This window comes from Arvicola amphibius, chromosome 7, assembly GCF_903992535.2.
Source record: "Arvicola amphibius chromosome 7, mArvAmp1.2, whole genome shotgun sequence".
In the NCBI taxonomy this organism is placed as follows: domain Eukaryota; kingdom Metazoa; phylum Chordata; class Mammalia; order Rodentia; family Cricetidae; genus Arvicola; species Arvicola amphibius.
In genome coordinates, this window is record NC_052053.1 from 9,974,782 (window position 1) to 9,998,872 (window position 24,091).

Sequence of the window (24,091 nt, forward strand, 5' to 3'; positions counted from 1 at the left end):
CAGCCCGCCACTCCCATCACTGCAGCTAAAGACAAGCACTCAGTTCTAAAAGGACTCTTATCAACTGTGCTTAAGAAGCAAAATGATTTTTGCCTGGTGGTGGTGGCTGTGCCTGCCTTTAATCCCAGCACTCAGGAGGCACAGGCAGGAGACTCTGTGAATTCGAGGCTAGCCTGATCTAAAAAGCAAGTTCCTGGACAACCAAAACTACACAGAGAAACCCTGTCTTGGAAAAGGAAAACACGCACGCACGCGTGTGTACACACACACACACACACACACAAAACAAAACAAACAGAAGAAGCAAAAACAGAAGAGTGGACCTGGGGGAGAGGGGAGGTAGAAATGGAAGGAGTGGAGGGAGGAGAAACTTCGCACCAGATGTACAGAAAACAAAAACTTTTAAAAAATATTTTAAAAATAAAAAGTAAAAAAGAAGCAATAGTTGCATTAACAGAATATACAGGATTATCAAGATCTCATTTACTAACTTCACCTCTGTAAAGGACATAAAGCATAAACTAATCCTATACAGCAACTATAATTGCTATTAGCAAGAAAGTGGGCTATGGTAGTTAATAACTGATAGTCTTCTAACTGTTTATGTTAATCTAGTCTCCGACACAGCAACAAATCATTCTAATATATAATTATAGTTGATTTTTAAACGAAACTTACATATGTAATGCATTTTAAGATGAATCATTTAAGAGGCGATAGGTTAAAAACACTTAAATTTGTTCTTACACTTTAGAATAAAAATAAAAAAACATAGTATCATCAAAAGGGGCAAATGTTACATTTAACCTAATTAATATACATAGAATTAAGTAGACACTTACTGACAATACTAGGAAATCATTAAGCATATAACAGACCAGGAATAGTTTTCTATACTGTTAGCTACAATATTGTGCATTTATGTAAAGGCCTTCGACACACATACCAAAAAATGTAGTGATGCTAAATATTTATATTTTACTATAAACATTTTAACAAAGTAAAACTTCAGTAAGAACCTAATTAGCCTACATAGTATAATTCTTAAAAACCAAGGCAACAAAAATAAGCTGCCATTAGCAAATTACTCAAAAGTAACTTTTTAGGAGAGATTACATAGTCAACATACCTATACTATTAACTTCTCTAAACAACACAATGAGACTCATTTATTATAAGGTCCATAATCATCAATATTTAATTTTATGCACCACATAAATGTGGCTAACGCAACAGTACCAAAATAACATTTATAAAATTTCCAAAAGATAAATATTAAAACTCAGTTCCTGAGAGAATACATGTGTTCTATATCTCTCTGTGAGCCATAATGTACATGTCTTGTATACAGTTGCTACTCATTGTAAGTAAAAAAGAAAATGAGCATTTAATTAAAATCTATCATACTCCATTCTTTAAACATGGATAAGCAGCTTAATATTATTGTAGTGAGTTGTTAGAAAATATTTTGGTAATTTCAATTTGTTTAGCTATTTTGTCTCTATACTAGACATAGACTACAAATTTTCAAAACAATTTATTAAATATATGCTATGTGCAGTGTGTTTATTGATAAATTAGAAGTTACTCTATTGGTTTATAATATGAGCTATAATGTGAACATTAACTCAAGCTTCAATAATTCCAGTAGCTCAGGGCAGAGTGTTCACCTAGCAAACATAAAGCACTGGGTTCAAACTCAACACACACACACACACACACACACACACACACACACAGAGTTAATTTAATTTATCACCACCTCCACTATGATGGATTCTCCAGACCTAATTCAATAGAGTATATATAAAAGCAATAGAATTTTTGCAACATTCTACCTGAGTGCAAGTAAGCTACCTATAAATCTGGTATGAAAAACCTACAGATGGAAACTAAGGTAGAAGGGGGTAATGTTTTGCTTGGTACAATATATAAATTATATTTCAACTCATAAGATATTGAAATAAAGTTCCAGGAAGAAACTACCAAACATTTGATACTTTCTTCACAAACAGAACAATTTTTTTTTTGTTTTGTTTTTTTGTTTTGTTTTTCGAGACAGGGTTTCCCTGTAGTTTCTAGAGCCTGTCCTGGAACTAGCTCTTGTAGACCAGGCTGGCCTCGAACTCAGAGATCCGCCTGCCTCTGCCTCCCGAGTGCTGGGATTAAAGGCGTGCGCCACCACCGCCCGGCCAAACAGAACAATTTTAAAAAGGCAAGTAGATTGATGAAACTCTGTAGCAATTTTATCTTAGCACCTGAGAACTCAGTACCATGGCTCAACAGATAAGAAGCTGTATGCAGAAAATGAGCTGCTACCTAATTCACCCCTAAAGGGGCGATGGCCCAAAGGACAACATTTTCTCTTTCCAAATGCTGAGCAAACCAATACCCACTCCACCACTTGCCCTGAGTTATGCTATGTACTCCCTAAACTGCTCACACACTCCCTTACACAGACACCCTTGATACCACTTATCACAGTCGGTAGTTTCACAACGAGTGTTTAGTTATGTCTCCAAGCAGAAAACAGTGAATCTAGAACTCAGGTCATCTTTAGAACCTAACGCATAGAAAATATTTATCACTTCTTTTATTATTATTACTATGTATCATTTTATGCTAAAGAGCTGCAGGAAAGATATAGAAACTATATCATGTAGAAAAACATTTTAAAATGTACCCAGACAACTTCAAGACCATATAACACAAGTCCAGTAATATTATTTGCCTGAAAACAGTTGGATCTCCAATTTCAACTTACTTTTTTTAACTTTTCTTATTTCATCTTTAGTATAAACTTTTTATGTGTCTGATATCTATTAAAAGAATCAACAAACATGATTACTAAATCTATTTGGGCCTGCATGCTGTATTGAAATGGGATTCCCCTCTGTATCCTGTGACTATGTTTTATTACCATTGGTTAATAAAGAAGCTGTTTTGGCCCATGGCATGGCAGAATATAGCTAGGTAGGAAATCCAAACAGATATAGGGAAAAAGAAGGCAAAGTCGCAGAGATGCCAGCGGCTGCAGGAGGAGTAAGATACTAGAGCATTACAGGGCACATGGCAATATACAGATAATTAGAAATGTGCTAATTTATACGGAGAGCTAGCCAGCAAGAAGCCTGAGCCATGGGCCAAACAATTATAATTAGTAGTAAGACTTCGAATGATTATTACATAATCGGTGTGTGGGGGGAAAGACAGGCAGACAGGAGAGAAACGGGTCCAGTGGGATCAGATGGCACAGAGAAGAGACGTCCAGCTACACTGGATACTGCACTAAAGGGGATAAAGGGGATGTGAGATTTTCAAATGATGAACTCTGGCTAAAGTGAGGATGCAGAAAGCATTAATAGTGAGACAGCATGTTAGCATTCCAGTCTTGGCTATGAGGCTTAGGAAGTATAACATTTGTATCTGATTGTTATGATCCGAACGTGAATCACCCCACACAAGCTCATGGGTTAAAAGGCTTGGTGAAGCTATTCTAAGAAACCCTACAAAGCTTAGGATGTAGGACCTGGTTAATGAAGTATATCATGGAGGATATGCCTTTGAAGGCCCAGCCTTCCTGACCCAGTCCATTGTTACCCTGTTACCTGGACACCAGCAAATGAGTAGCTCACTTTGCCCTGTATTCTCCGAGATAAGTGTCTTGCCTCAGGCCCAAAGAAATGGGGCTAGCACACCAGGAATGGAAATCTCTGAAACCATAAATAAATCCTTTCTGTTTGTTTTTTTTTCCCCCACAGGAATTCATCACAGCAACAAAGACACTGGATGAAAACTACATAGTTAATATAAAATATCAAATAGAAATTTTTAAGTTTTAGGGTTTGTATCTGGGTAAAAAACGCAGTTAGTTTACAGGAATTTTCTTCTGTACATTAAAGGATTCTCTTGCATAGTACAAGATATACACTCTAACCCCACATGGCAGAATGTTGTTCTAATTAACTCCTGCTGTGGAATAATCCTTCTGTACACTCTGAGTATGTATTGCTCTCATTGGTTAATAAAAACCTGACAGGCCGGTAGCCAGGCAGGAAGTAAAGACAGGACAACCAGATACAGAGGACTCTGGAAGGAGGGAGGGCAGAATCAGAGGAGACCACCAAGGAAGCAGACATGTAGAAAATGAGGTAGCAAGCCAGGCACCATGTGGTGAAGTATAGATAAAAAATATGAGTTAATTTAAGTGTAAGAGTTAGCTAATAACAAGCCTGAGTTATCAGCCAGGTATTTATAAGTAATATTAAGCCTCTGAGTAGTTATTTGGGAACAGGCAGGCAGGGGAGAAAGGTCTGACTACAAACTACTTATTTTAAATTTCACCATAGAATTCAAATATTCATGTGCTCCTAACCAAGGAAAAGTCCTTCTCTTTCATGGTAAAAATCAACTTTTTAGACCAAGAAAAGGCTGAGGGAAGAACATACATGATTAGTAGAGGAGTCCCTGTCTACCTACCCACTTAACACCAAGATCCCTGTCCAACTAGATAGAATATGCCAAATTTTTCCTGAACACTTAAGGCTTGCTTTTATGAATTTGCTCAAATTGTTTCCCTTCGATGTTTCTCTTTACTGACAAAACCCAAACATCTTCAAAGCCAAGTTTGTCACATTATTTCTCTTTTATATGTACTGTCCATGAAAGTTTATATTTACCTTATGTCATACACTATTTTCTACCGTATCTTACTGTAAAGTCAATACTGTGCCTCTCATTTCCTACAAATAAATTCTTAGATACAAAAGTTTTTCTGTAGTTCTGAAGTTATTTGCTAAAATCTTGGGTTCTCAACTGCTTCAAACAAATCACTATAGTTGTAATAATGCATGCCAAAAATAGTAAATTTGAGCTTATCAAGTTTTAATTTTCTGTCTAATTACCATTTAAAGCTAATATTTGTTGTAAGAATTCCAAAGTAAAACTACCTACTTTGGCAGCTAGAGAAATGGCTCAGTTGGTAAAGTGTTTGCTACCCAGCAACCACTGAAAAAGCTTGGTGCTCCAGTATATGCTTGGAATCACAACGCTGAAAAGGCAGAGAGGAGCTCCCTGGGCTTGCTGGCTGGTCAGTGAGCCGAATCAACAAGTTCTATGCTCAGTGAGAGATCCCGTCTCAAAAATAAGGTAAAAGAAAAAAAAATAAGGTAAAAGTAACTGATGTCAACTACTGACTACTGGCCTCACATATGTGCATGTACATGTGTGTTAAACACATTCATACAAAATACTGCCTGATTTTGGAGAAATTAATTCATTCTAAGAAAAGAAATTACTATATGGTTCAGTGGGTAAAAGCTGACATAAATTCAATCCCCAGGACACACATGGTATAAGGGGAAAACCAACTTCCATGGGTAATGTCTGATTTCTCCGCTCATGTTATGGTATACCCCCCTCCACACACACACACACACACACACACACACACACACACACACACACACACACACACTGTCTCTCTCTAAATGAAACTGGGATACCTTTTTTTTCTAAGATTAAAAAACTATTTCATCTTTTTCATGCTAAAACAAAGACACTCTTGGTGGTCTACTCTAACTTCCATTTTAAAAATCAGAACTACTTGGATGGGGGCTGGAAAAGATGGCTCAGTGCTTAGAGCTCTTGTTGTTCTTGCAGAGAACCAGCACCCACACAGTGATTCACAGTCATGGCTTGCAACTCCTGCTCCAAGGGAACTGATGCCCTTTTCTGACCTCTATAGGCTCCAGGCACATACATGGTGCACAGACATACTTACAAGCAAAAAAACCTCATTTACAAAATAAAAGAAATCTTAAATTCAAAACAATAGATTGCTATGCTAACAGTATTTGGGTAAATTCCCTTCAATTTTATTATTTTTATAAAAAATTTTGTTTCTATTTTGTAAATATAAAAAAAGAACTAGAAATGAATCAAAGCTCTCTAAGTGCATATCCCAATTAATTCTATTGAAAAGCTAGTCAGTCTTTTACCAACTTTCTATTTTGCCCTAGTCAGTACCCTGATTACTTCCTACTTTACCCAAATCTTCCTTTACCAACAGCGAAAGACACCGCTAGGTTTCAGTCTTTGGGGATAAAGATGAGTATTTTTATGCAACTGAGTATTTCTTAAACTTAAAATGGACCTTTCTCTATTCTTGCATGTATTTATGTTGAGGAAGACAAAACAAAACGTAAAAAGGACATGCTTAAGGCAGGGGACACACCCTATACTTATAGCACATGTGAGGTTGAGGCAGGGGATATCATAAGTACCAAGGTAGCATATGCAGCATATAGACACTGTATCAATAAAAACAAAATGGATTTTAAATTTTAAAAATTAAAGACAACTTTTAAAATTTTAAAAGTTAAAATATAAAATGCATAAATTGCTAGCAATATATATGATAAACTAACAAAACCAAACAAATATTTGCTCAATATTATTTTAATTGCATTTAAGTTATACTTAAGTTTTATTAATAAACATAATCAAAAATCAATATTTTTACTAGTAGTAAATTATAATACTACTGAAATGACTAGTAGCAAATAAATCCACATATGTATATCATAGGTCTCTTACAGAATTTACATATTACTTGAATGTCCTCAATGTCAAGTTAAGTGATAAGTTGTTCTGGTGGCAGATGATTCTTCCATCCAAGGTTATTGCACACTATCAAAGTGATAACCTAATAAAAAAGTCTAGATTCCAAGAACCACTTCTTGAGCTAATCTAAGAGGACAAGAGACAAGCTATGAAAAGAGATGCCCTCTGCCGTTGGTCTCTTTTCTTAAATTCTGCATTTCTGATGCACAACATGACTCCTCTGGCATATGAACACAGGTGAAGACATAATTTGTAAAATAATAGGCACTAATATTACACACTGCTTCAATTCTGTCATTTTTCCAATCCATCAAATTGATTAATGCTATAATAACTCCTCACAAACCTATCATTTGTGCACTAATGAAGTCAAACTCAGTTTCTCCTTAGGCAACTATATTCTAAAAGCTCATAGAGGCCATTTCCTCAGGCCGGCAACACAACTACAGTGTTACAAAAAAGGAACAAGGCACATGTGCAGTCTACCCCAGATTCAGATGACTTTCTGACAAAGGTGTAAATGCAAATACTAGCAACGTAACAAAATGCGTGAAGAAGCACTTAGACGATCTTAACCAAAAGTTACTGTACAACATACAGAGAAAACAAGAAACAAACTTGCTAATTTGATATAGACACCAGACTGATGACTTCAGTGATATCAACAAATACACTAAATTTAAAACTCATCATCTGTCAGGCAAATGTAATTAAATGGGTTTTTAAGATAATTAGACTTAAAATATAAGACTATCAAAATGGGAATTTAAGGAATGCTGTTTTAGATTATCAAATTCAATATTAATTCAACCTACAAGCTTACAGAAAAGAAGGCAGTGACAGATCCCAGCTAATAATCACAAGATTACTAAATAATATCCCCAAGGTGCAGGAGAAGAGATGACATTTAAAGACTTTACAACAAATGCGTAAACAGTGACTCTTCCCCACACTGGAGTTTAAAGCTGTTCTTCCAGGGCTGGAGACAGGGTTCCGTAGTTAGGCATACACACTGCTCTTGTGGAGGACCCAACTCGGACCCAGCACCTACAATGGGCAGCTCACAGTCACCTGTACTCTAGCTCCAGGGAATCCAACGCCCTCGTCTGGCCTCCAAAGACACCAGCACTCACATGCATATACCACCATAGACACACAATTAATAAAAATCAATCTTTTTTAAAAAAAAATTCTCCCAGCACCTTAACAGTGTGAGAGATCAGTTCATGCCAGAAAAAGGAGAAGTGCAGGAGTCATTTTCAGAAACCTAAAGCACAGGCAGATGGCATTATGTAGCACAGTGGTAAGGCAAGTTAGACTTTAAAGCAAGAAGTGTATATACAAAGATTAAAGACTAACAGGTTTAAATAAGGACTCGATAAGAACTTGGAGTGTGCCTCAGTTACAGAGTGCTTGCCTAGCATGCACAAAGAACTAGGCTCAACTCCAGCACCCTACAAAGCACATGTGCCATGGCACATGCCTGTAGTCTCGGTACTCAGAAAGTGAGAGCAGCAGAATCAGCAGTTCAAAGTCACCCTGGGCTACATAGCAAGTCCAAAACTAGCCTAGACTACATGAAATCCTGTCTCAAAAAAAGATTTTGTAACTCAAAGTGTCTTACAGAGTTATGGCCTTGGTTACAAGTTGCCTTGAGTCTGTAGGAAGAGGAAACCTGTGTCTTGGTATCAGAGTCTTTGTTATTTGTGGTATGTGAATAGCATTCATTTCAGAAAGTACATTTAGCACATCTACAATCAATTTTTTGTTCATTTAATACATATAATATATACATAGAAAGAAAGTCCTAGAGACACAATTGGCACTTAAGATTATTCTTTTCATCTCTTTCATTCATTTAGCTCAGATAAGGTGATACTGAGGACCTATGTAGATTAATTCAATAAAATTTTTGATCATCTTACTCTATTTACTCAAGTATTTATGAAAATGACTAAAATCTATGTATTAAAACATAAAAGATTTCCCCAAATAATATTTTAATTAGCCTTTTAAAAGAACAATCTATTAAATGCCTAAAACATATAAATTACTTTAATAAGAAAAAAATGAATATAAAATTGCCATTGTACTCCAGAATCTAATGTTACTGAATGGGTAACACGGAAGGAAAGGAAACTAGAGGAGAGACAGCAACCATTCACAGCACAGTAAGTGAAAACAGGTGGCGCAAAGAAAAAGTTAAGGCCCTGAAGTCATGTAGAGTCTCCCAATTTTACAATGTGTTATCTAAGTAGCCTTGGCCAAGTCGCTTAACCTATTCTGACCTCATTATCTTACTGTAGAAGGGGAAATACTAAATGTCTTCTAAGATTGTTGAGAGAATAAAATTAGATGAGTTATTAAGAATCCTAGTTCCCATTACACGGGAGGCACAGACAGGGATCTCTGGAGCAGGCTGGCTAGTCAGACTTGCCATTATTCGTGAGCTTTGGGTTGACTGAGAGAAGCCCTGACTCAGTTAATAAGGTTGAACAGCAACCAGTGAAGACAACAGAAGAAGTCTAGACCACACACACACACACACACACACACACACACAGCTGATCTGCACAGCAGTTGCTACATTATTCAAAAAGAAAAACAAATAGACTCCCACTGCTTAACTAACTCAATTCATCTAACATAACTCAAATCTTACCAAATCTTTTTCTACAGGCAGACCAATAAAGTCAATATCTAGGGTACGAAAATAATCTAAAACAGTAAACTGAAATATAAATATTTGTCTTTAATTTGTAGTCCATGCTTTCTAAAGCACAAATGCATGGCAAGGTGGAGAAATATTGTAGGAAATATAATTTTTAGGTGTCAACTTGTTCGGATCAAGGACTATTCAAGGTGCTTTTTGCAGGTGTGTTTGTGAGGGTTCTTACGAGGAGACCTGTAAAGAAGTACTTCCTCTAATCAGATAAGGAGCAAGAGCAAATAATAATTTGGCATGAAGGCCAAGCCCACTGTGGGTGATGCCATCCCTGAGCAAGAGGTCCTGGGCTGTATCAGAAAGCAGGGTGAGTAAGTCATGAGTAACAAGTCTGTTGGGAGCCAGGCCAATCCAAGGCTTTTAGAGGCCTTGATGAAAGGACAAATGGAACTTCAGCTCTGTGTCCTTGCCCAGAAGCAGACTTGGCAAGGGCTGATCTGGGAATAGAGATATGGTCTAGAACAATGTCTCAACTTTCCTAATGTTGTAACCTTTTAATACAATTCCTCAAGTTGTGGTGGCCCCCAACCATAAAATTATTTTCATTGCTACTTCATAACTGTATTTTTGCTACTATGATGAATCGTAACATAAATATCTGATATGCAAGATATTTGATATGCAACCCCTGTGAAAGGGTCGTTCAATTGCCAAAGGGGTCACAACCAATGGGTTGAAAACCGCTGGCCTAGAAAGAGTAATGGTTTCAGTTCCTGGGAATCTGGTTTTCCCCACTGAAGGATGCGGTTATCAGGCCTAAGGCAGCTGTGTCTGAGGCTGTGCTCTCTTGGTCAACATTGTTTGATTTAGCTGTCTGCTGACTTCAGCTCACTTCTCCCCTACAAACGGCATTTAAGATATGCTTTTTAATAAACTTCCATAAGCTGTTAGCTTATGCAAGACCTCATGATCCCAGCTCTCTGTCTTCTTTATCTTCTCATCCCCAGCCCTCCCCCCAACACCTGACCATTAGGGACCCTTATTACTATGGGTTTGGGTCACAAGCCACTAAGCAGCATTCCTCCATGACCTCTGCATCAGTTCCTGCCTCCTGGATCCTAACTTGACTTTTCCTTTGACTTCCCCTGATGACAAACTATAAAGTGTAAGATGAAGCAAACATTCCCCTACCACTAAAAATAAATGAATGAATGAATGAATGAATGAATGAAGCAGAAGAGAAGATTCATGCTCCCTTCCTCCCTCCTCCTTCTCTTGTTGGCTTCCTTTCCTCCTTGAGCAGGGTCCTTATCTCCTGCCCTGGGATAACAGAACTACAATCTCTGGACTCTTGAGACTTAACATCAGTCATTCCCTGGGTTCTCTCAGGCCTTCAGTCTTAGACTGAGACATCAGCTTCTCTAGCTCTGAGAACTTTAGATTGGGACTGAGCCCAATTACCAGCATTCCAAAGTCTCCAAGTTATAGACAGCCTGTGTGGAACATCTCATCCTCCATAATCAAATAAGCAATTCCACAAATAAATTTCGTCTCACATAGTCATGTCTATACTTATGCCCTTTTGACTTTCCTCCTCTGTAGAAGCCTAATACAGAGGAAAATATATAAAAAAAACAATTCATAATTCCAATTGAAGAAGAAAAAAATCAATTACCAGTTAAGTAGTTAGCATATTATAACTAGTTCTCATTACTAGCCAAATCAGAGTCTTAAACTGATAAACGACAATGGTTAAAACAATGAGAACATAACAACCCTTTAAATTAATAAAACAGGCAAGTCAGAAACATTTCTTATAGTTCAAGAAGTCCATACACTTTTGTTCGCATGGTTTTTTTGCTTGTTTGTTTGTTTGTTTGTTTGTTTTTGTGGTGCTGAGGATTGAAACCAGGGCCTCAATCATGCTAGGAAAGCACGCTAGGCAATTCTACTGGGCTATGTTCCCATCCCCAAAACATTTTCATTTACCATAAAGATTGATAAGCAAACTAACAAATGGCCAGTAATGATGGCCTCTTAAAGCCTAAAACATGATAAAATTCATTTACATAAAGTTCTAGTCAATGCTTAGGTTGACCAGATAATAAATATATGTGTGTGTGTGTGTGTGTGTGTGTGTGTGTGTGTGTGTGTGTGTGAAAAGAAATTCTATTACAGTGAAGAATGCTGTATTCAATATATACCAGAAATCTTTTTTATCCAAGGGCCAACTAAGTTATAAAAAAAAAATTTTTATAAAAGTTTAGGAAAGTTCTTAATGATTAAAAATAAGCAATTAGCACAAAAACAGACAATGAAATGTATTTTATGGCTTCTATTTTGCTAACACAGTTACAGTTAATGGAAACTGTCTTGATAAAATGATTGTTTTTGTGAAAAGAGCCTTCATTACTACCCCATCAAATTTCATTTTTATTACTGATGTAAAAAAGTTCAAAACCATGATTCATTTATAGACTATACAAAAATAAGAAAAGAGTTCAAGAATAGAGGGTCATTTACAAAGCAATAAAAAATTAAAGTATGCATTTTTCTTACTGGCAAGGCGAATACTTCTCTTCCACATGTAAATGAGTTTAGCTAAATTTACTGAATATTATAATTTCTGTCTTTAAAAAAAAATGAAAAGACTGAATTCTTATCTATTTGATTATCTTCAGCCTATCTAATAACTACTTCTCAAGAAATTTTTTAAATGTTTGAAAAATGTTAAGAGATCTGATGTTTTCTTTCAATTTCCACTCAAATGTGGAAAGCTTAAGCTAACATTAATAACTCAAAAGCCTTCACAGAGATAATAGTGACATATTTTACAGGGTACCCATCACCAAAATCTTTTAAGCTAATCATTAAAAATCAGGGAGCTGTGGGTAAAGCTGAGTGGCAGAGTATTTGCCTAACATACTTAAGTACTACTAGGAAATCCTCAGAACACCACATTAAAAACAACTAAGAAAATATTTTATTTCCAAGAGCAAAAAAAAATTGAATGTATTGTCCTTGATACATTTTTAAAATTAGTGCATTTTTAAAATTAATGCATTTCTTCAATTATGTTGTAGTTTTCATCATTAAATACTTTGGGAGCAGCACTGCCCCTTCACACCAAAAAATAAAAATAAACAAAACCCACCCTACTTTTTTGGTGGTGCTGAAGATAAAATACAGGACCCTGAATATGAAAACGTTCTTCCCCGGGGCTATAGTCCACCTCTACCAAAATTAAGGTTCTTTTAGCCTCTATCTTTCTATTTATTTCAGCCCCTAGAACCTTTCTTGGTGCTATATAAATTGACACTGCCCTGTACTAATGTGAGGGGAAAACAGAAAGAAGCATACTTTATTATCAGTATAAAAACATTTTTAAAATATGCCTATTTGGAGGGAATGCACGTCTGTGTGGTGCAAAGGATCAAAACCAGGGTCTCCCACGTAATAAGTAGGAGTCTTACCACTGAGCTACATTCTCAACTAAAACATACTTGTCTTAACCCCACTTATTTTCAAGATACTTACATCTAGGGACATATTCATGCTCAACTAACTAAAAATAAGTTCATAAACCAGAAACTTATGTATTAGTAAAGCTACCATTAAAAAAAGCAATGAAAATTTAAAACACAGAGACTATATAAGTTTTTTAGACAATTCAATATCCAGGACCATTTTTATCCAAATCTAGCCTATAATCTAAAAAACCAAACTGTTCAAAAATTGTCATAAATTGTTATTCTTCCCATATTACTTGGGTAAAAAAAAGTAATTCAAATTCTTCCATTTTAAGAAATTTATCTCCCCAAAAAACCCACAAACATAAGCACCATTGCAAAGAGAAAAATCATATACACCTTCAATGGCTTTGGCACACAACAACTTGACCAAACTGACCTGCCAAATTCCCTTTCTACTCTCAGTTAATATGGACTGCCAGACTATTACACAGAAAGTAGGAGGAATGCAAAACAAGACAACAGCCACCGTGAGGCATACAAAAACACCTTCACCTGGTTATTCTAATACTAATATAGATGTTGCTGTGAAGGAATTTAACTGATACAATTAAAATTCATCATCATATGCCTTTTAAAAAGGAGATATGCTGGGGTAGCCTGGCTTAAAAACTTAAAAGTACTTTAAAAGAGGGGCTAAGTCATGCCTGATCTCAACCATTCCAAACAAGAGTCCCAAAATGCTTTCTTTCCTTCCTAGATCCCCTGTTCATGTCTGCTTTTCAAATTTTCGATTTGTCTGGTCAGTCACATAATAGGAGCATGAGCTGGTGTGGATATTCCTGTGTAGACACAAAGCTCCTACTGCTGCCAATCTTTCATTAAACTGATAAGATAGAGTAAAACTCCAGGAGGCAGAGGCAGGTGGAGCTCTCTGAGTCTGAGGCCAGCCTGGTCTATACATAGTAAGATCCAGGCCAATCAGGCAAGGAAGGCTACATAATGAGAACCTGTCTCATAAAAACAGAACAAAACAAAACAAAAAAAACCTAAAACCCCATCAGAATATGATTTCACTAAGGCCGGGCGGTGGTGCACACACTTTAATCCCAAAACTTGGGAGGCGGAGGCAGGCAGAACTCTGAGTTTGAGGCCAGCATGATCTACAGAGTTGCAGGCCAACTAGAACTACACAGAGAAACCCTGTATCAAAAACCAAAAATCAAAAACCAAAAAACAAACAAAAACGATCTCACAAGTAAATTATGGTTTCTTTACTACAATGATATACTACATAGCTATTCAAATATGACAGTATATAATTTCATCATAGACATGAGAAGAGACCCATTATATCATATGACAAAAGAAATGTGCCCTCTACATTATCTATGTCTGTATTTTAATTTAAGGGAAATAAATTATAAGGAAATAAATGATAGATTTGCTCACCAAAGTTTTGAATATGAGATGGGATTTTTTTTTAATCTTAATCTTGGCAGTAGGTTGTCAGGTGATTTTTCACTTTATTCCTTACCGTTCTCTGGATTACTTTCACTCTATAAGGACCATGGATCATTACTATTATTATATTTTTAAAAATATCATTGGACAAGGAAAAAATGTCAGAGGCACTTACACATTCAAACGGTGTCCAGTCTTGAGAGGAAAGAGGAGCTGCTGAAGTGGACACTTCAAGCAGACAACAGCATGTGCTAAAGACGGACGCTGCCGTTTAGAGGGTGAGGGAGGCGGTGACGGAGATGAAGCTAGAGTGACAGACCTGGACTTGGCTTACGGAGGCCTGTAAGCCGCTTAGCCCTACGGACATTGGGAAACCACAGAAGGAGTAAAGACATTATCTGACAACTCACTTACTTTAGGTACCGAAATGAAATTGTTGGGTTGGTATATAAAAAATCTGACATACATCTGAAACACTTTTATTTTTTGCTATCAGAAATAATGCTATGCTAAAGATGACTATATAGTTCTTTTAAGACTTGGTCCTCTAGCCGGGCGGTGGTGACGCACGCCTTTAATCCCAGCACTCGGGAGGCAGAGGCAGGCAGATCTCTGTGAGTTCGAGGCCAGCCTGGTCTACAAGAGCTAGTTCTAGGACAGGCTCTAAAAAAAAGCTGCAGAGAAACCCTGTCTCGAAAAACCAAAAAAAAGAAAAAAAGAAAAAAAAAAACTTAGTCCTCAAATTTCATTCAGATAAATCCACATACAGATGATTTCTGGGTTAAAGTATAATATTTTAGTAAATATTGCTGTATTTGGCTCCTAAAGGGAGCCTAATTTACAGACCCACTAGGTGAGAAAGTAGTGTGTCTATGCCCCTGCCAATACTGGAGATTATCATGTCCACTTTTACCTAGCTATAAAGACAATGTGCCAGTTATTCAAGGAGCACATCTTTCCACCTGTCCTTCGTCTATGTGTATCTCTCCTTTTATGAAAGACCTATTTAGATTCTTTGCCTTTCCTTGAGGTTTTCTTTTTTAATTTCTTATTAATATGTACAACTTTATTTATGGTGGGGGTTTTCCCTGTTGTTTGTTTTGTTTGAAACATGTTCCTTTAAAGCCCAGGCTAGCTAGCCTCAAGCCTGCAATCCTTGGGTCTCAGCCTCCCAAGTGTTTCTGATTACAGGCAAAAGCCACCACACCCAGCTATTCACAGTGTCTTTTATCATCAAAAGCTTTTTTTTATCATCAAAAGTATTTTCAAATACTTTTACACAACCAACTCTGCCAATACTTTCTATTATGGCGTGAATAGTCTGTGTTTTGCCAAGGAACCTCTTCTGCTACTCAATATTATTAAACTAATATCCTGCATTGGTCCTTGTAATTTTCTTCTAATTGTTTTATTATAAATTGGTTTGTGTTACATTTACATCTTTAATTCATCTAAAATTTATTCATGCAGCATTTTGATTTAGGAGCTGTTCCAATATATTTACTCAATTATCTAAATTTAAATGCTTCCTCCTGCTACAACAGATTACTACAAACAGCTAAGACAACAGCGATAACCGGTACCTGAAATCGCAGTATTCCCCACTCAAGTCATGAGTATTTACAGAGAACCAAGTGACCAACAGGTACTAGAATACAAGGGAGGGGCACACAAAACAAGCAGCCCCCCTGCTTTCATGAAGTTTACAATCTATCTAGCTTCTTCCCTCTCGTATAAAATGATATTTTAAAGGAGAAAAGAAATCTATGTTCAGGCAAATTCAATACAGTTGGCAAAGTTATGACACATTATACTTTTCATTTCTAAAACACTACTTTATGTCAAATGTTCCTAGTTTATCCTAGTGAGTATCTCCTTATGGTACTCATGTTGAAAACATTGCTTGGAGTTAACGTTCATTCCGTTAATCTAAACCCTTCACTTTCTCCAAAATAAAAACCTCAGGAAGAAAAAAAACTATTGTGATTCTATTTACCAGTCAAGTTCGACCACCAAGTCAAAGGTGTTTACTTTCTTTAAACTTCATGCAAATTAAGACTAGTTCAAAAGATCCTACAGATTATGCAAATGGTTGGAGAAGAAATTCAACAACAGGTAAAGGGGCGCTCATTAGTGACGGAGAACCCAGCACCCCAAGAGAGAGCCCCTTGGTGGGGGGGGGAAGGCCCTGTGGCCACGCCCCCACCGCAACCCCAACCCCCGGTCTCCTCCACCCACCCAAACCGCCGTGAAGAAGCGGAACAAAGCGCCGCGGGGGCAGCGCGGACAGCACTTTGCCACTGCAGGGTGACCTTGGCCACGCGTCCTCAGTTTCCTCATCCGGAAAGTGAGGCCAGGCCTGCATGGCCGCCTCCACCCGGGCTGTGGGCTCGGGACTCTCGTTCCCCCCAGTTCCAGGGAAACTACGGTCCTCTCCCCACGCGGCTCCCCGCCGCTGCCCCGCGTCGCCCCCCCACGCCCCGTCCGCGCCCACGCGGGCTACCTGCGATCTGGGAGACGAACGCTTCCGCCACCAGAGACATGGTGGCTGCGAGGCCCTGGACGCGCGCCTGCGCTCCGCGGCCCTCGGCTCCCTCCCGCGCGACCTCGGCGGCTCCCACGCAGTTCACTAGCCTCGCTGACTCAACGCTCGGACACGCCGAAACCACTTCACGAGACGCGGCCCAGCCCGCAAGGTTACCGCCAGACCGGCCCAAGACTTCCGGCGTCGCTGACAGCGCGCGCCAGCACTTCCGGCTGCTCCGCCCCGCGCGCTCCGGACCCGTGTGAGCCCTGGAAGATCAGACTCTGCACTGTCTCTAGCTACATGAAATACACGTACATGTATCGGCGCTTTGGAATTTTATTGCATCCTTTCAGCAACCTACCAAGATGGGAACAAGCTGGAAGAGGTTAAAGTGCCTGGTCTGGTACTGCCGAGGCCCAGAAACTCAGAATTCCCTCAGTTCCACCACCTGCAGGATTTGAGGTCCCTAGACAGATAGCAGAGTCCAGGATTTATTCAAATGCTCTAGCCGGATGGAGGTTTGAACAGCTCGTGAGCTGAAACTTGTCTTTCAACTCCGTGCACTCAAAATGAAGCTTGGAGAATAAAACACTTCAATTTCTTGTTTCTGAGTGTAAAGGGGGCAGGGAAGGAAGGGCACTAGCTCCCATGAGTCTTTCCTCTTAGCCTAATCGTGTTGTTTTTAATTATAGGTTATAATTGGGAAGTCATAAATATTACTGAATAGAAACATGAAGTTACACTTGTAATAGACTTCAGAAATCTCTGGGTGAGCCAAAGCGTGTGTGTGTGTGTGTGTGTGTGTGTGTGTGTGTGTGTAGGTATAGAGACCTGAGACAGTTTGGGGATTCAGTTCTCTCTCCTTCTGCTATGTGAATTCCAGAGATCCAGCTCAAGTCATCAGGCTTGGCGGGCTAGCGCAGGCAAACACAAGCATCAGCTTGGGTAGGCCAGTGGTCAATGACTAAGTTCCTCTTGAGTTACTCTCCACCTCACTTTTTTCTTCTAGGGTCTCTCACTGAGAATCAGATCAAGGATTAGCCTGGCCAACAATAGTATTCGGAAAAGTGGCCTGAGCAGTTGGCACACTAGTAAAGCTCTTGCCTAGCTTGAGTAGCTTGAGATCCTACTTCCTATCCTTAGTTCCACCACACACACCCACAAAACACACACACACATAGCTTACGAAGTTTGTACATAGATAAACTGCTGTTCTAAGAATTACTGTCCATGATATTTTTGGAAAGGTATGTCTTCTTTCGTTATATTCGTAGATCTCTGACCCTCCATTGCAATTTATTGTTCATATTTCTGCTTCCTTAACTGATAGTTAAGTAGTATATTGCTTTCTTAAAAGTGCCATACAGATGTGTGGTAACAGGATGGGTGGTTTAAACAACAGATGTATATATTCTCTAAGTCTGGAAGCTTCAAGTCTGAGGTGAAAGTGTTGGCAAGACTGAAAGAGACTGCTCGTTCATTTCCTGGCCGCCCAGACCCGAATAATCACACAGAAACTATATTAATTATAACACTGTTTTGCCAATAGCTTAGGCATATTCCTAGCTAGCTCTTGCATCTTAACCCATTTCTATTAGTCTGTCTATTACTATGAGGCTGTGGCCTACTGGTAAGCTTCTAGTGTCTTTCTCCTTCGGCAGCTATGTGGCAACTCCCTGACTCTGCCTTTTTTCTCCCTGAATTCAGTTTAGTTTTCCTGTCTAGCTCTATTCTGCCCTGCCATAGGCCAAGTCAGCTTCTTTATTAAGCAATGGTAATAAACCATATTCACAGCATACAGAGGGGAATCATCCATCCCTCTGCTTTCTCTCAAGGACATAAACATCCTTCCTCATTCTTCATAACTTCTAGGATTGCCAGTGCTCCTTGGCATTCCATGTCACTTCAACCTCTGCTTCTATCGTGACATTCTCCCTGTGTGTCGCTTTGTCCAAAATTCCCTCTTCTAATGATGGCACCAGTCATTGGATCAAGGCCCACTCTGTTGAAAAATGACCTCTTGTTAATTACATCTGCAATGAGCTGACTTCCAGATACAGTCTCATCCGTAGATGCCAGAGGCTAGGATGTAGAAGCCTTCTCAGAGAATGTAAAATGTTAGAAAGTTTTAAAGACTAAATCATATCTGTATTTATAGCCCCCCACAACAAATAAGAAGTTTGTTAAACCAAATTTAAACTTACCCATTAATTTAAATAAACACAGAGGAATAAAAGGAAGATAGTGGGTTGTTCTTGTTTGTGCTGAGGGAAGAAACACACTAATAGTGGAGTGTGTGGTGCCCAGTTCCATCCTCGTCCTGTTGTTGACATTGACCCAGAGAAATGAGCTGTTCCGGTATCTTCCTGCCAACCAAGTTTTCCATCCTTTTCCTCTGCATAGGGAATGTTATGTACGGCCTTGAAAAAAATGGAAAGTCTATTATCAGTTCAAGTTGTGTTGGCCTCTTCTGTTTGTTATCTTTGTAAAGCTACAGACACTATGTTTTGACTGTTTTGGATGGATTTAGTGTTCTATTTCATAACTTGAGCCAAAGTCCTTAGATGACGGTCCTGACCATGGGACTGTGAAACCAATAAACAAATAGAAGGGGTAGAGGTGAACCTCAAAATGGAAAAGAATGCTAGAGCCAGAGCCTGGGAATGTTATGTAGGAACGACAGAGCATGAGCCAGGCAAATAGGACGCTTGTGCGTAATTTCAGTCAAGCAGCCATAGCTTGCCGACACAATAAACCAGGATGCATCAAGAGTACTGGGTTAGGGCATACCTACCCTTGCTACTATAACAAGTGTCTTAGCCAGTCATAGATGCTAGGAGAAAATGCCTTAGACTGATTCATTTGTATTTTTTGTTGTTTTGGGCTTTTTTTGGGGGGGGGGGAGTGGAATTTGTTGTTTTTGTTGTTGTTGTTTGTTTTGATTTTTTTTTTTTTTGGTTTTTCGAGACAGGGTTTCTCTGCAGCTTTAGAGCCTGTCCTGGAGCTAGCTCTTGTAGACCAGGCTGGTCTCGAACTCACAGAGATCCGCCTGCCTCTGCCTCCCGAGTGCTGGGATTAAAGGCGTGCGCCACCACCGCCCAGCTTGATTTGTTTTATTTTAAAACAGGGTCTCTCTACATAATCCTGGCTGTCCTGGAGCTATGTATATCTGGCTGGCCTCAAACTCACAGCTACACCTACCTCTGCTGGGATTAAAGGTGTGTGCCACCGCGTCCAGCCAGACTGGCTTATTTATAAACAGCAGATTTATTGCTGACCTTGGAAAGCTCTGAAATCCAAAATCAAGGCTTCAGTAGATCCAGGGTCTTGCAAGAGAAACCGCTGCTCATAGATGGTAGCTTCTCATGCCTTCAGATGGTCCAAGGGGAAGGGGGACAAACAAGTTCCCTCAGGCCTTTTCAATAAGTGTTTTAATTCCATAGAAGAACCCTTCCAAAGGCCTCTCTCTCCCTCTTAAATACTGTTATATTGCTGATTGAGTTTCAGCATTTGAATCTGAAGGGGTACCAGCATTCAGACCACAGCAGCTAGCCTTTTGAGAAAAAAAAAATATTAAAACTGAGATCCGCTGGGGCACTGTCTGTATACATAACTCTTTTTCATTGTAGTCAAGGAAGCTGAATCCTCCACAGCATATGGATTTACTTTTTTCTCTCTGACTGACAGTTCTTTTTCTTCCCACACAGGCAAATTTAGGCTGGAAAGAATGTATAATGTGGGAGGTCTTTATTACTAAAAATTAAATCCAATAAGATGCAGATGTCTCGACGGTGCCCACAAACAAGCTTTCTTTGTAATAAAGAGCCAACTGGAGAAAATATATATGCATATGTATTAGAACAACTGGCAGATTTAAAACTGAAGATCTGTTTAAGATCACCACAATTAAAGGAAATACAAGAAAACAAGCCACTGGAATTTTTAAGAATGAGGTTATAAAACAAAAGTACTGTGGAATCCATATGTTACTAAAAGGATAGTCACACAATAATTTAAAATAAATTATTAATGCATGACATTAACAGCCTTATTGTTTGCCCTAATAAAATCACTTACTTGCCAAATTGTTCTGTCATAGGATGTTTGCAGGGCTCTAACCTAGACTTTGTGTTACTGTGTTACACAGTAAGAAAATGTTCAATTATTGTTTTGAATATATGTTAGCATTAAAATATTTGGTCATTTTATTTATATTTCACTTTTACCTGACAAAATATTAATACTTTAATGCAAATTTTTTGAAAGATGTCTGCAAGAGGAAACTCTTATCTATGCTTCCTTTAAAAGATACTGTTGCTTTGATAATAAAATGGTAAATTACAGACTTCTTAAGTTGGTCCCCTCCTCCACACGACTTCGGCTATGGCTAATTCATTCAACACAAATGGTGTGTTATTCAGTTAAGAGACAATAAACGGTGTAGCTAACTCCAAGCAATTTTTCCTCTTTATTTTTTTCTTTCCTCTTTTCTTTTTTGCTTTTTCTTTCTTTTTCTTTTTTAGTTGGGGTGAGGGAGGTCTTGCTGTGTATCCCAGACTGTCCTCAAACTCATCTCTCCAGGTCCTAGGATTAAAGAAATGTGCCATCATGCCTGGCTTTGCAAAGATGCTTCAAGGGTCCGAACATGTCGTGGCAGTTCGTCCTTACATTGCTTCAATCCTGTTCTTCCCTTTTGAATACTAAGGAAGCATAATTGACCAAGACAATCAAGCTTATGCCTTTCGTTCCCACTTTCTCATTGTAACGCCTTCTTTATTAGACTGGCACTCCATTACATGAACCACAAGCGTATTTGACTAATTTTTGAGAAATAGCTACATAATTGATTGTCGTGGGCAAAGGTTTTTCAAATATTAATGGTTTTTCAAAATAAATTAAAATGCGGCTTCCGACTTGATCTTCTAATTATCTTCTTGCTCACTTTCATGAGTCGTTAGGAACTGAGCCTCATTGTTTGGCTGAGGACCACTCTCTAGCATCCCGTCTCATCTACAGTCACAGGACCTGTGTTCATTAGGACTTCTGTGGTTGTAAGTTACAAAAACACAATTCAACCTAAACTTAAGCACGTTTAAGTTTAGTGTCTCATTTTGATAGAAAAGATACAGCAATGATACACAGAATTAATAAAGGCGTGTAGGAACCAGAAGTTTGAGCTCAGCCACCCGTCTTTCTGTGTCTTCGTCTCTCTCTGTCTCTGTCTCTCTTCCCACCCCTGGTCTCTATAGCTCTGTTCCGTTTTCTTCTTATCTTAAAATGTACTTTCTCCAGATAACTTGAGAAATAGCTGCTACAAGCACCAATTTGACATAACCCCAACTTCTAAGTTACCCTAGAAGAACTGTTATTATCTTCAATCGCATGCTCTCACCCCCCCCCCACACACACACACTTTTAGTACTTTGTCCAAGTGGGTGGATTTGGATAGCTGAGCAGGCTTGGGGATGGGGCAGTGAGGCCTGTCACAATAAGGGAACCAGAGAAAATGTGCAGGCCAGCCAAAACAATAGAACCACTGTCCTCAGTTGGAAGGAGGGGAGTGCTATACTGTGGCTATCACTTCTTTTGGAACTTAGACAAGTCATTTAAGCTCTTTAATATTTTTCATTTCCATAAAGGGAGTTGTAAAATGTGATAATGCCTTAATTGCAGCCCCTAGCACAGGGTGGAGGAAGAGAAATTTAGATGATTATTTTAACTAAAAAGAACAGAGCTAAAGATGTCCACAATAGAATAACAGGTCTCATCCTTGGATGTGTGTATGACTAGACACCCACAAAGCAGAGAAAAGAAAACCAGTTTATTTATCTATGTAAGAGTAATTAGTTGCCGGCCCAGAGTAGTGGTCAGCACGTAATTCTAGCACTCAGGAGACTGAGGCAGTAGAATACTGAGTTCAAGACCAGTTTAGAAAACATAGTAAGACTATCTTTAAAAAATATAAAGCAAAACAAAAAGATAGTTGTACTTATCATAAATATGAGAATAACCATGGCCTTGAAGTCAGAATAAGTAAAGAGAATATCTGTAAGAATAAGTTCTATTTTAAAAGTTACTTTGATCTTGATAGCAAAATAAAGACCACATAATTTGCCTATATATACTTCTTTTGATAAACATATATGTGTATGTATCAGGCTTTCTCAGACCCCCAGCCCCCAAATCATGACACGGAGACTTGTGTCATTTATGAATGATCAGCCTTATCTTACACTTGTCCCACCAGCTCCTATAACTAAATTTAACCCGTTTCTCTTCATCTGTGTTTTGCCTTGGGTTTTTTTTTTTTTAACCTTTCTTTCATTCTGTATGTCCTGCTTCTACTGCCTGGCTGGCTGTTAACTGCCTGACTGGCTGGTCCTAGATGTGTCTCCCTCTTCTTCTCCCTCATTCTCTCTCTCTTTCCAAGCCTAAATTCTTCATCCTACTTATTCTCTCTGCCTGCCAGCCTATCTCTCCTCTGCCTAGCTGTTGGCCTTTCAGCTTCTGATTAGACCAATCAGGTGCCTTAGGCAGACAAGGTGAAAAAGCAACACATCTTTACACAATTAAACAAATGTAGCATAAGCAAGTGCAACACACTTTTACACCGTTAAAGTAACATTCTGTAACATAAACAAAAGTAACACATCTTTACATAGTTAAACTAATATTCTATTCTGCAACATATATATAATAAATATTGTTTTATGTCTACTATCATGTTTTAAAAAACATAACAAGTCTTTAAGAAAAACTTTTGCCTATTGAAAATGGTAAACTGATGGGCGCGGTGCCACGACAACAATAAAAAAAAGTGAGTATACCAGGCCTGTCAGGTTATGTTGCAGTAAGAAAATACACATTTTAAGTGTGACTCGTTAAAATATACCACAATGAGTAAAGTACTTGAGTATAACTCTTTTTCTCATAATTTTTACCTTAATTCTTGCTCATTTATGTACTTACTACTGATAGCTAAGGTTATCTAATTAGTTTTCTGAGTGTATTTTGATGGTTTTTTTTTTTGTATGAGTGTTTTGCCTACATGTATGTCTGCATCATCTGTATGCCTGGTGCCCTCAGAGGCCAGAAAAAGGCATCTGATTCCTTATATCTGGTGTTACAGACAGTTGAGCCACCAGGAAGGTGCTGGAAATCAAGCCCAGGTTCTCCAGAAGAGCCAGGGCTCTTCACTGTTGAGCTATCTCTCCAACTCCTATTTTTAACTTTTGAATTGTGTGTTTGTCTATCTGTATGTTTGTGTGTGTGTGTTCACATGTGTGCAGATGCTCTCAGAGTCTAGAAGAGGGTGTCAGAGCCCCTGAAACTGGAGTAATC

At 38.5% G+C, this 24,091-nt stretch overlaps 1 protein-coding gene across 1 annotated transcript in view; it reads right to left on the bottom strand.

The window, feature by feature from the left end:
- The window catches only part of Mtx2 (metaxin 2), a 48,732-nt gene extending 31,776 nt beyond the window's left edge, over nt 1-16,956 (bottom strand). Inside the window, exon 1 of the mRNA XM_038336688.1 lies at nt 16,727-16,956. Within this exon, the coding sequence (XP_038192616.1) occupies nt 16,727-16,766 (40 nt within the window). The 5' untranslated portion in view covers nt 16,767-16,956. The remainder of the gene's footprint in view (nt 1-16,726) is intronic.
- Nucleotides 16,957-24,091: the final 7,135 nt, after the last annotated feature.